The 13,305-nt window shown below is 40.2% G+C and overlaps 1 protein-coding gene across 21 annotated transcripts in view; it reads left to right on the top strand.

Annotated features, from left to right (window-relative positions):
• Positions 1–13,305, top strand: part of phf21ab (PHD finger protein 21Ab) — a 60,773-nt gene that overhangs the window by 25,901 nt on the left and 21,567 nt on the right. For 6 of the 21 annotated variants that reach the window (XM_090202246.1, XM_036950669.2, XM_090202288.1 and 3 more), the window contains 6 exons: positions 958–1,206; positions 1,614–1,712; positions 8,955–9,269; positions 9,401–9,499; positions 12,224–12,275; positions 12,386–12,465. In XM_090202246.1, the coding sequence (XP_090058372.1) occupies positions 958–1,206; positions 1,614–1,712; positions 8,955–9,269; positions 9,401–9,499; positions 12,224–12,275; positions 12,386–12,465 (894 nt within the window). Of the gene's footprint in view, positions 1–954; positions 1,207–1,613; positions 1,713–8,954; positions 9,270–9,400; positions 9,500–12,223; positions 12,276–12,385; positions 12,466–13,305 lie in introns of all 21 variants that reach the window. The other 15 variants (XM_036950675.2, XM_090202260.1, XM_090202298.1 and 12 more) reach the window with 3 other exon arrangements.

Below are 13,305 nucleotides of genomic sequence, written 5' to 3'. Positions count from 1 at the left end.
TTTAAAACAATCCCATATAGCTTAGTAAACACCCCCGCCCCCCCCCCGGCCCAGTTTAGAGGGTCTCAGGCTATATATATCTTATCTTGACAGACTCTTCAGAACACACCTCCTTTAGATTTTTTGAGGGGGACTATCTGTTCTATGTAGCAAATCTGTTATTCATTACTAATATTGGCTAATAGCAGCAAGGCCAAAAAAAAAAATGTTCATCAATTATTTTTCGGAATTGTTTTGGATACTACAAGGGGTCTTTTTACATTTTTTTTAAATCGAACAGAAAAATGGTCCTTGGTATGAGCTTCTTAAAACAATTAAATCACCCTAAGAAACACCATCAGAGGCCCCTGGTCAAAAGTGTCTGACTTTCTGGGTTGTTCCTTGTACTGACATTAGTTACGTTATGAGATGTCCTTCAGCGATGCCAGTTCTTTTCGGCAGTACTACTTCGTTCTCAGACCTTGCAAACCTCGATCCCCACTAGACGGACACAGCTGTAAAACCTCAAACCTACGTCATTCATGGCTCTGTAGATTTATCTCTAGCTCTTAGCGCAATGGGAAGTGCTCAGCTGGCAGGTTTCCTGTGGCGTTTGATGTAATCAGAGCTGCGTATGTCTGCGGCGCTCCTCTGGCTCAAGCCTGCCTTCATGGCAATGGGAAACGACTTGGCCGATAGACTTGCTGACTAGGCCCTGTTCCTCTGGGTCCTGTTGAGGGGGAGGTAGGGGATTGAGGAAAGGGAGGGGACTCCCTACAGGGAATGGTTTGAAGTTAGCCCTAGTATTGAGTCCCCAGGCTTCACATTACAACATTTGTTGTATCTAGCTTAAGCAATCTCACTTTTCCACACTCCCCTTTTCAACACAATCTCATTACTCTCTTCTATTTTTCTCTGTGCTCCGATGAATCAACTATTTCCTTCTTTCTTTCCTTTCTCTCCTCTCTCTGTCAGAAGACGCTGACAGTCACCCCAGTCATCTCCACTAAGACTCTACCTGTAGTGCTGAAAGCTGCCACTCCCACCATGCCTTCCTCTGTTGTGGCGCAGCGCCCTGCCACCGTCGCCATGGTTGCTGCCATCAGCCATGCCTCCAAGCCTAGTGTCGTCAACTCCCAGAACACACCAGTGAACCTTCAGGTGGCTAGCAAATTGACCAATCAGTGTTTTGAGCCCGTCCGACTGGTGTCGAAGAATGCACTTGTGGTAAGGGTCATTCATTTCCTATCATTGTCATCTTTTCTAGTTCAACTCTTTCAAACACTTATATTATAACTGGTAGCAGTTTGGGGACCCCAAAGTGTTTTCAAATTAAGCAGTAAAGATTCAATCTGTTTTTTTTTTGGTCTCTTACAAAGTTTATTAGAGAGAAGTGGCTAGAACTATCCTGTGTAGATGTGTATGGAAATATGCATGGTCAAAATTGAGATTTATTTTATTGAAAACCATGTCTCTTAATGAGGAGGTGCTTTGGGGCAGTGGTGTGTGGTGGCGCTTGGTACAAAGTCATCTTTCTCTCTGTAAAACTACTTGCAGAAGTCGATGAGTATAGATAATAAATTGTCTGCAGCTCAGGTAGAGAGAATACAGTATTTGCTGTGGTTTTGTCTCAGGTGCAGGCCACCACCACCCCCACCTCAGCACAGCCAATCAAAGTTCCTCAGTTTGTCCCTCCTCCTAGACTGACGCCTCGACCCACCTTTCAACCACAGGTGCGTCCCAGTAAGACCCGCCCCCTAACCTTAATCCCCACCAACAAAGATTTTCTATTATATTGACATGATAGTGAAGTGACCGCTCTAACAATGGAAATGCATGTCCTCAAATGTGGAAGACAGGTGGGAGGAGGCCATGTGGCAGGCGGGAGAATGCCATGTGTGTCCACCTATATCAGTGCATTGGTAACAACCATTACGGAACTTATATTAGATCAAATAAGCTTTTTAGCAAATTAGCTATTACATTTTTTGATTGACCAAATTTGACACTCATTGACCTCTATACAAGAATTTGTGGGGTTATTTTACTATGAAAATATATGCACTCACTACTGTAAGTCGCTCTGGATAAGAGCGTCTGCTAAATAAATGACATGTACATTACCGTGGACAGATTTTGGGCAGATAAAAACCTCTCACTTTGCCGCTTCCACTCTGCCATCAATACAATCCAATGTGAGAGTGGCCACATGAAATTTAAGCTTTTAACTCAGCAGTCACTAGAGGGCGACAGTGTACACAAGGACAGTGCAGTCAGTCTTGGCTCCAAGTTATTGTTTGTTGCTTTTTTCATAACCTTTCCTCTTGTCTTCTATTGCTTTCAGAATGTGTGCTTGTGTTGTATTTGTCTGTGTTAATACATTCCTTTGCTGCTGTTGTGTGTCTTTGTCTTTATGGTAAAATCTCTTGTTGTCCAGCAGCTTCTGAATGTTTTGCGTTTTGGCTGTTGGTATAAGGGTAATTCCACGGTAACAGAGTGATGCTGAGACTCAAATGTTTCACTTTTAAAATGTATGTTAAACAAAAACCAATGATTGCTAAGTTAAACAAACCATACAACTCGATAGCTGGATGTACAAGGACTACTTTTAACAATTTCCACAGAACATTTGACAAACACATTTACCCGAAGACCAGTGCAGATCAGGGTTTCCGTTAGGAAAATGTGGTGTCGGACAACATTTTGGGGATAAAAAAAAAAAAAACGGTCATTTTGAGGGACCCATATACGGGACCCATATACGTTGGGTTCTAAACCCATTAGGGCATCTACCCACGGTGCTCAGAATGATGGAAATCACATTTAGATTATGGTAATGGGTCTTAACAGAAAATGCAACTCATGTAACGAAGAAGCCAATAAAATGTCATTTTCAAACGTTTGCCAAAGTGCAATTCACGAGAAAAGACCATTCTAAACAGCGCACCTGATAGCGGTTCCATATGTCACAGAGATCTGTTAGAAACTTAGAAAGAGGGCAATCTAAAGATGCAACAACTATGATGGTTTGCTAATATGACTAGGATTGTGCTTCTGGACAACGAAAGAAAGTTTATATGAAAACCAATAGAACTGGAGAGAAATGTCATAGCGGTGGAAAATGGAAATACATTGGCCGAAATTATGTAATTATCCCTGTCTGTACAGAAATAAATAAAATGATTCCAAATATTTCACCAGAAAGCCTGACTAAGCCACAGAGGAATCGAGGATCAGTAATTTATTTACGTTGCTGTGGATTGTTTCAAATCACGAGCTCGTCGGCCTATGCCTATTGGGGAAGCCTGCAATTTGGGCATTGCGCATGGCAATAGGCCTTGCTTATTATTGACTTGCTGCTGTCAGTGAAAAGCATCTAAAATGTCTTCAGTACAATAAAATTTTTTTTAGATATAGGCGAGTCTCTCCAGAATGGCTCCGCTGTCTCCCGCAAATTCATGCGCAGTCATTGTTTCATTGAGTGAATTGTTTGCCCTTCAAATTTTTCGGGGGGGGGGGGGGGGGGATCAATTCTCCATTACATAGGTCACCAGTAGTAAATGTACCGTTAATCCCTGTCAGTTGGTTACATACATTTCTGTTAATGCATGTATTATTTACAGTCTTATCATTTACGGAGTGGAAATGTTTGCACAGTTCACAACCTGCTACACCTATAGAAACAAGTTTTGGCTTATTCCATAATCTGTCTTTAGTTTGGAGTGCTCCATGTGAGCAATGAGTGTGTCAGGTTTCTCTGTCATGATAATGTTGAGGTAGCGAGCGCGCCTGAGCACGCATAGAAGTACCTGGCCTGCTGTGTGGAAATGTAGGAGAGTTTTTTTTTTTTTATAGTTTTTTTTTAACATCCGTTCCGAATTATAATATATCAGCTTCGATTTATTTTTGGCAATTGCCAGTTTACAGAAACCCTGGTGCAGATGCAAAGTTTAACATAATGACAATTTGTTCTGTTTGTGCCATCATTCTGTTACCAGACTTTGCGTCTGCACTGTTCTTCGATTAAAAAAAATTATTAAAAGTAGTCGTGCATAGTTGCATGTTTTGTTTAACCCTTTAAAACCCATAGCGGCCGTCAACTGCCTTTCTTTAAATGACTTTAGCCGCTGGGAACAGTCTTGTTTTTCTAACAATAATATTGGTGTCAAATATCGCAAAATGTAGTTGCTAACAACCTGTTGTCGTATTCGCGTGGCTGTTGTCATCAACCGGAAACTGGGGTATGTTTTCATTTGGACTTTTAAAAGTTGCGCCGAGCGGCTACGATTTTTCACTGTGGATACGTCCTTGCACTTTGAAAGCGATGATGTCGAGGTGAGTGAAATAAGTAAACAGCAGATATGTTTGGTGTTGATGTTAGATGCTGTGAAACAGCTCTCAGCTTAGCAAATCCTGTCATGATGAGCACATCAACAGTGGAGCAGGAGCTTGAATGATTGCGGTCTCTCATGGAAATAATTGCAGTGTTTTGCTGGATATAGTCTAGAGGTTGACTGATTTAATTGGCAAGGCAGATTAATTGTGGCAGATTTCAAGTTTGGACACCGATTATGGCCGATTACATTGCAATCCACTGCGTGGCAGGCTGACCTGTTACGCGAGTGCAGCAAGGAGCCAAGGTAAGTTGCTAGCTAGCATTAAACTTATCTTGTAAAAAAACAATCACTCTTAACATAATCAGTAGTTAACTACACATGGTTGATGATATTACTAGTTTAACTAGCTTGTCCTGCGTTGCATAGAATCCATGTGGTGCCTGTTAATCTGTCATCGAATCACAACCTACTTTGCCAAACGGGTGATGATTTAACAAAAGCGCATTAGCGTCAGGGTATATGCAGCAGTTTGGGCCGCCTGGCTTGTTGCAAACTGTGTGGAGACCATTTCGTCCTAACAAAGACCGTAATTAATGTGCCAGAATTTGACATAATTATGACATAACATTGAAGGTTGTGCAATGTAACAGCAATATTTAGACTTAGGGTTGCCACCCGTTCGATAAAATTGCGAATGGTTCCGTATTTCATTGAAAGAATAAATCATAGTTTCCGGGTTTGACCATATTAATGACCTAAGACTCGTATTTCTGTGTGTTTATTATATTATAATTAAGTCTATGATTTCATATTTAATAGAGCAGTCTGACTGAGCGGTGGTAGGCAGCAGCAGGCTCGTAAGCATTCATTCAAACAGCACTTTCCTGCGTTTGCCAGCAGCTCTTTGCGATGCTTGAAGCACAGCGCTGTTTGACTTCAAGCCTATCAACTTCCGAGATTAGGCTGGCAATACTATAGTGCCTATAAGAACATCCAATAGTCAGTATATGAAATGCAAATGGTATAGAGAGAAATAGTCTTATAATAACTACAAGCAAAAACTTCTTAACTGGGAATATTGAAGAGTCATGTTAGAAGGAACTACCAGCTTTCATATGTTGTCATGTTCTGAGCAAGAAACTTAAACATTAGCTTTTTTACATGGCACATATTGCACTTTTACTTTCTTCTCGAACACTGTCTTTGCATTATTTAAACCAAATTGAACATGTTTCATTATTTATTTGAGACTAAATTGATTTTATTTATGTATTATATTAAGTTAAAATAAGTGTTCATTCAGTATTGTTGTAATTGTCATTATTACAAATATAAATATATAAATCGGCCAATTACTCGGTATCGGCTTTTTTTGGTCCTCCAGTAATCGGTATCGGTGTTGAAAAATCATAATCGGTTGACCTCTAATATAGTCAGGTAACTAGTTGGCTGTTTTGTCTTATTTCTACCAATTTAATTCATATGGAAATGGCCCAAGCTTCTTCCTATAGCTAGCTAGTTTGTCAGACAAGAAAAGTTGTATGTGGTGGTAAATTTGGTCTGCGTTTGCGAAGCGCCAAACTCAGCTGTCACTTTCACTAGCTAGTTATATAGACAACCAACTAACTAGCCACCAAAATGGAGATGAAAGTCATTTGTGTTCATCTGTTGGACTTAGGTCCGGGTTTGTCAAGTTTGCTAGGTACAGATGTTCATAGGATATACATTGCCTCGTTTTCCTATTATTTGACAGCCTAGCTGTCGCCTTAGGGTAGATGCCCGTGCATTTGAGCTCATATGATATTGCGTTGCGTTGATATTTGTTTACATTGCCAGCGAAAAACTTGCTTGTTTTGTCATGTTACTACCGATTCAATTCATTTGGAAACTGTCCCAGCTTCGTAACTAATCAGTCAACACTGGCAAACTCTGTAGTTAGTCTGTCAGGCAAGAAAACGAGTTGAAGGCGACATTGTGCTTCGCTCATAATGCTGTCACTTGATCGTCTCACTCCCTCCCTACAAAGACAAACATCTAACTCTGCCCATCGAAGTAGATGAGGTAATATTCTAAACGTGTTTGGCTAAATTGCACAGAGTCATCTTTGTAATCTTTTTCTTTCAACATCCTATATAAACAATAGTTGATGAGTGGCGGGAGAGGAACATGGAGAGAAGGGTGCAGAGGAGGAAGCAAGCAGACTGAGAGCATACCCAAGAAGGGAGCCTATGTTTCCATGGAGTGCGCCTGCCCCAAGTCCCACCATTGTTCACCCTTGAGCTACACAGCTTGGTCCTAAAGTGACAGTGAAAGGGGTTTTGGAGTTGTTTTTAAAAGTGGTATGAGTCTTTTTTTTCCTCTTTTTTTTCTTTTCTTTTTTTTCTCTCCCACATCTGGTGTTTAAACATCAACCTGTCCGTCGCCACATATAATTTACTGAGGAGTTGTCAAAGTAGGCTACTATTTAAACTTTTTGTCAGACCTAGTCTGTACTAAATCTTACTGAGAGAGGTAATCTACATTTTGAAATACTCTGAATAGTTGTTTGCATTTTTACATTGTTACAGTAGTAAGAATCTTTGTCAATACGATGGCCTACTTTGTGTGGGTGCGTTTTAGATTTTTTCCTCTCAATGCAACAAGTATTAGATGAAGATTAACTGAATTGTTGTCAAAGTAAGCTACTATTTCTGCATTTGGTGTCAGGCCTGATCGGTACTAAATCTTATTGAGAGAGGTTATCTACATTTTGATATAGTTATTTACATTGTTACAGAAGTAAGTCATTGGCAGTCAAATAGCCTACTTTGTTTGGATTTTGAAATGCATTCCGAATTGTCCTCGTCACATTTTTTGATAATTTTAAATATTTATGTGTAAATACTATTTCTACGTATAATATTTTATACTTGGTACATTTTGAGTCAGTAACTTAGTCAAATTTACTACAATTTGAATACTCAAGTTTTATGTTGTGTGTTTATCGTTTTTTGATAGTGAGAGTCTTTACACAATGGAAGACAAAATTAATGTTATACCTATAGGCATGAATGTGGTATCATATTAAAGAGGAGGTTGTGCTCTTTAAAACTACACTGAACAAAAAACAGAAATGCAACATGTTAAGTGTTGGTCTCATATTTCGTGAGCTGAAATAAAAGATTCCATAAATGTTCTATACGCACAAAAAGTGTATTTCTCTCAAATGTTGTGCATACATTTGTTTACATCCCTGTTGGTGAGCATTTCTCCTTTGCCAAGATAATCCATCCACCTGACGTGGCATATCAAGAAGCTGATTGAACAGTATAATCATTAGACAGGTGCAGCTTGTGCTGGGGACAATAAAAAGGTCACTCTAAAATGTGCGGTTTTGTCACACAACACAATGCCACAGATAACGTGTTGAGATCCTGAGGCTCATTGTCGTGCTATTCATCCGTCGCCATCACCTCATGTTTCAGCATGATAATGCACTGCCCCATGTCTCAAGGATCTGTACACAATTTCTGGATGCTGAAAATGTCCCAGTACTTCTATGGTCTGCATACTCACCAGACATGTCACCCATAGAGCATGTTTGGGATGCTCTGGATCGACACGTACAACAGTGTATTCTAGTTCCTGCCAATATTCAGCAACTTTGCACGTCCATTGAAGAGGGACAACATTCCACAGGCCACAATCAACAGCCCAGTCATGGGAAATCCATAGATTAGGGCCTAATGAATTCATTTAAATTGACTGATTTCCTTATATGAACTGTAACTCAGTAAAATCTTTGAAATTGTTACGTTTACTTTTGTTCGTGTGTAAGTTATCTTGTAATTGTAATTTGTTCTTTGTTTTTGTGCTATGTCTTGTTTTGAAATATATGTGATTTGTTTTATCTTAATCTCTTAATTCTAGAATGTTGCTGTAGATTATTATTGAGGTCTAAAGGATTACATTTGCAATTATTGATTTTTGTTTCACATCTTGAAGTGAAAAATCTGAGTCTCTGTATCACTCATTTACCGTGGAATTGCCCATAACCTGTTTTTAACCCTGGGTGTGAACGTTTGATTTAATGCCCTGTTATTAAGGTGTGTAATGCCACTGGGAGCTCAGCATCTCTCAACAGTGGGCTCATTCTTAGTCAAGCTTTAGGCATTCCAGTCCAGCGCGACTCACAGTAAGTCCATCCAACCAGGGGGTTAAACTAAATTGTGGTGGGCTATGGTGTATTGAACTCCTAGGAAATAACAACGCGACTCTAACAGGCCATGTCGACTCCTGCAAAAATATTTCTGCTTATATGGATAAGGAACACCAGCAAAGGCAAGAGGAACATTGGCAAAACCACAAAGGTTACCAGTATTTTTGCTGGTTTTGATTGTGTTCCTTTTAAAAATGAATGACTGCTCACATCTGTGGTGTCACTTTTACTTACAACTGACTTACCTAAGTGTTCATAGTCAAGTGGCGACTGTAGTATGCCTCCATCTACAGTCAGTGATATCTCAGCACCACGTTGGCATTACCTGTCCCTGGTCAGTCCCTTTTACACACGTTTATGAAGACCCCTAAGCTCCAAAATGACACGTAATGCCTTATCGACTAATTGGCTAAACTTTGACCCCTATCCTCCCGACTCAGGTCCGTCCGAAGCCCGTCACGCCCAATAACAACGTGCCAATCGCCCCGGCACCCCCTCCGGCCATGATGGCGGCGCCCCAGTTGCTCCAGCGGGGCCCGGTGATGCTGACCACCAAGTTGAGCTCCTCCTCGCTGACCTCCAGCGCCGGGCCCATCCACCAGGTTCGCATTGTCAACGGCCAGCCATGTGCTTCCTCTGGCGCCAAAAGTGGCCAGCACACAGGCACTGTGACAGGCATCGTTATCACGGCCCCGGCACGCCTCGCCACCCCCAAGCAGACACTGCAGATCAGCAGCCTCTCCTCAGACACCAAGGTCAGTACCATGGTTAGGGGATGGGGAAAGCGACTTGTCTCCTTTTCAGAATTGAAGTCATTCTACACTTATAACTCTTACTTTGTTGGTTTGTGATTTGAGAGCTTTGTTTTCCTCTCACATGTTTCCAGGCTGTTAAAGCTCACAGGGGATTGGAGCAGAAAATGTTGGCAAGCAGCACCCCTCCTCTGTCTCCAGCACCCAGACCGAAGAGAGAGGACAATCCTCAGGTACACTGGAGTTGGCACTAATGCTTCATTGTAAACTTGGGATCAAACCAGCAAATCAAATGCATACTTTTACATTTTGGGGAGTATCAGCCTACTGATAGAACCTCAGTATTAGACAATCCTTCACAGATAACATTCTGTAATGAGGCAGGCTCTGCCAAAGATACAGTATAAACATATCAAGTAAATTATAGATAGTGCCTTCAGAAAGTATTCACACCCCTTGACTTTTTCCACATGTTGTTGTTACAAACTGGGATTAAAATGGATTTGTAAAAAAAAAAAATCTGTCAAAATACACAGAAGGTAAAACACAGGAGGTAAAAATATATGAAAAATGAAACACATCTTGATTAGAAAAGTATTCCTTGAGGTAATACATGTTAGAATCATCTTTGGCAGGGATTACAGTTGTGAGTATTTTGGGGTAATTCTAAGAGCTTTGCACACCTGGATTGTACAATATTATTATTTACAAATTCTTCAAGCTCTGTCAATTTGGTTGTTGATCATTGCTATACAGCCATTTTCAAGTCAACTGAAACTAGGCCACTTAGGAACATACAATGTCTTGGTAAGCAACTCCAGTGTATATTTGGCCTTGTGTTTTTGGTTATTGTCCTGGTCGAAGGTGAATATTTCTCTGTGTCTGTTGGAAAGCAGACTGAACCAGGTTTTCCTCCACGATTTTTTTCCCTTTGCCTAGCTCGATTCCGTTTCCTTTTAATATAAAAATAACTCCCTATTAATTTCCGATGACAAGCATACCCATAACATGATGCAGCCACTTCCATGCTTGAAAATATGAAGAGTAGTATTATGTGATGTTGTGTTCAATTTGCCCCAAACATAATACTTTGTATACAGGACATTAAGTTAATTTCTTTGCCACATTTTTATCAGTTTTACTTTAGTACCTTATTGCAAACAGGATGCATGCTTTGTAATATTTGTATTCTGTACAGGCTTCCTCCTTTTCACTCTGTCAGTTAAGTTAGTATTGTGGTGTAACTACAATGTTGTTGATCCATCCTCACTGTTCTATCACAGCCATTCAACTTTAACTGTTTTAACGGTTTTAAAATCACCATTGGCCTCATTGTGAAATCCCTGAGCGGTTTCCTTCCTCTCCGGCAACGGAGTTGGGAAGAACGCCTGTATCTTTGTAGTGACTGGGTGTATTGATACATCAAGTCACTATCCACATGTAATTAATTACTTCACCATGCTCAAAGGGATAGGCCTATTCCATTTTTAACAATCTACCAATAGGTGCCCTTTGCGAGGCATTGGTCTTTGTGGTTGGAGCTGTGTTTGAAGTTCACTACTCAACTGAGGGACCAGATAATTGCACGCTATACAATGCCTTCGGAAAGTATTCAGACCACTTGACTTTTTCCACATTTTGAGTTTACAACCTTATTCTAAAATTGATTAAATCGTCCCCCCCTCGTCAATCTACACACAATAACCCATAATGACAAGGCAAAACCCGTTTTTTTAAAAACATTTTTGCAAATTATTATAATCTTTAAAAATGAAATATCACATTTAAATAAGTATTCAGACCCTTTACTCAGTACTTTGTTGAAGCAGCGATTACAACCTTGAGTCTTGGATATGAAGAAAAAAGCAATTACAACCTCAAGTCTTCTTGGGTATGATGCTTCAAGCTTGGCACACCTGTATTTGGGGAGTTTCTCCCATTTATTCTCTGCATATCCTCTCAAGCTCTGTCAGGTTGGTTGGGGAGTGTTGCTGCACAGGCATTTCCAGGTTTCTCCAGAGATGTTCAAGTCCGGGCTCTGGCTGGGCCACTCAAGGACATTCAGAGACTTGTCCTGAAGCCACTCCTGCCTTGTCTTAGCTGTGTGCTTAGGGTTATTGTCCTGTTGAACAGTCTGAGGTACTGAGCGCCCTGGATCAGGTTCTCATCAAGAATCTCTCTGTCCCTGCAAAACATCCCCACTGATGCTGCCACTACCATGCTTCATTGTAGGGATGGTTTAAGGTTTCCTTCAGACGTTCAATCTTGGTTTCATCAGACCAGAGAATCTTTTTTTTTTTTTTAACACCTCCCTGACCAATGCCCTTCTCCCCTGATTTCTCAGTTTGTCCGGTTGGCCAGCTCTAGGAAGATTCTTGGTGGTTCCAAACTTCTTCAATCTCAGAATGATGGAGGCCACTGTGTTCTTGGTGACTTTCAATGCTGCAGATTTTTTTGGTACCCTTTTCCAGATCTATGCTCGGCACAATCCTGTCTCAGAGCTCTACGGACAATTCCTTCGACCTCATGACTTAGTTTTTGCTCTGACATGCACTGTCAGCTGTGGGACCTCATAGGAAGGTGGACTTACCACAGGTGAATTTACCACAGGTGAACTCCTATCAAGTTGTATAAACATCTCAAGGATGCTCAATGGAAACAGGATGCACCTGAGCTCAATTTCGAATCTCATAGCAAAGGGTCTAAATACTTATGTAAATAAGGTATTTCAGTTTATGTTTATAAATTGGCAAGAAATTTAAAAAAAAATGTTTTCACTTTGACATTTTGGGGTATTGTGTGTAGATTGAGAGAGGAAATAATAATCAATTTTACTAAGGATGTAACGTGAAAAAGTCAAGGGTGTGTGTTTTAAATATATTTTTTGGGAATTCTCCTCACACAGGGCCCCATTTTTGTGGGGGGTTGTCCTAATACCCTTTCATTGTTTCCCCCAGAAACTTGCCTTCATGGTTGCCCTCGGACTTGTCACCCATGACCATATGGAAGGTAAGTGCGGCCGGTTAGGCCTAAATTAAATTCCAGTTGCTACATTCACCTACATTCCCTAGAAGTTTATACTGAAATGCTTGTATTAAGATGCTGCTCTTTGTTTATAGAAATTCAAAGCAGAAGGCAGGAGCGTAAGCGAAGAACAACGGCGAACCCGGTGTACAGTGGAGCTGTGTTTGAGCCCGAGGTATGGCTGTTCTTCTACTTATCACATTTAAAAAATATATATATATATATATATATCAGTTGTTGTAGTAATGTGTGGTTACACACTCTCTCTCTCTATATATATATATAGATAGATAGATAGATAGATAGATAGATAGATAGATAGATAGAGAGTGTGTAACCACACATTACTACAACAACTGATACACAATCAATGTTGGGCTGATTACTTTCACTTATAACACCCAGATGTTTTAAAAACAGGCACCTACTATAGCATTATTTTATTTAGTAGCCTAAAATTAGTATTTCCAAATTGCGATGTGTGAGATTATGAAGCTTCCTATCATTCACATGTTCTTTATGTGTGAGGGCATTGTCACAGGGCTCCATACTAAAGTTTTCAGCACATGATTGGGTTGCACCAAAAATTTGTGGCAGGGTCACGCAATAGACTAAATGTATAGCCAAATCATCTTTTAAAGTCATTCAACATGCTTCATTAAGAAGTGTACTAGAATAAGATGGTATGATTTAAGAAATTAATTGTTTAATCTAAAATGTCCAGAAAGGCATGATTCCAGATGTTTTTGGTGTGATTGTTGGGATTTTTGTTGTTTATTTGACTGTCAAGATGGGGTTCCAGAATTTCAATTTTTTTGTTCAATAGAGATTAATTTGTCTACATGGGGCACTAATGTCAAATAGCCCGGGCTAATTCACCACCAGGGTAGTAGTAGCTAGATTGCTAACTCTCAATGATATATCCCAATATTTAGGTTACTGATAGGAGGCGACGCCATGTAATTTGATATCAGTAATAAATTGAATGAAAAGGCCTATTCGCTCACCTTAAAAG

Source organism: Oncorhynchus mykiss, chromosome 2, assembly GCF_057628025.1.
Source record: "Oncorhynchus mykiss isolate SJ-2025 chromosome 2, ASM5762802v1, whole genome shotgun sequence".
Taxonomy (NCBI): Eukaryota; Metazoa; Chordata; class Actinopteri; order Salmoniformes; family Salmonidae; genus Oncorhynchus; species Oncorhynchus mykiss.
The sequence above is the reverse complement of the archived record's forward strand: the minus strand, read 5'-3'. Positions and strand labels throughout refer to the sequence as shown.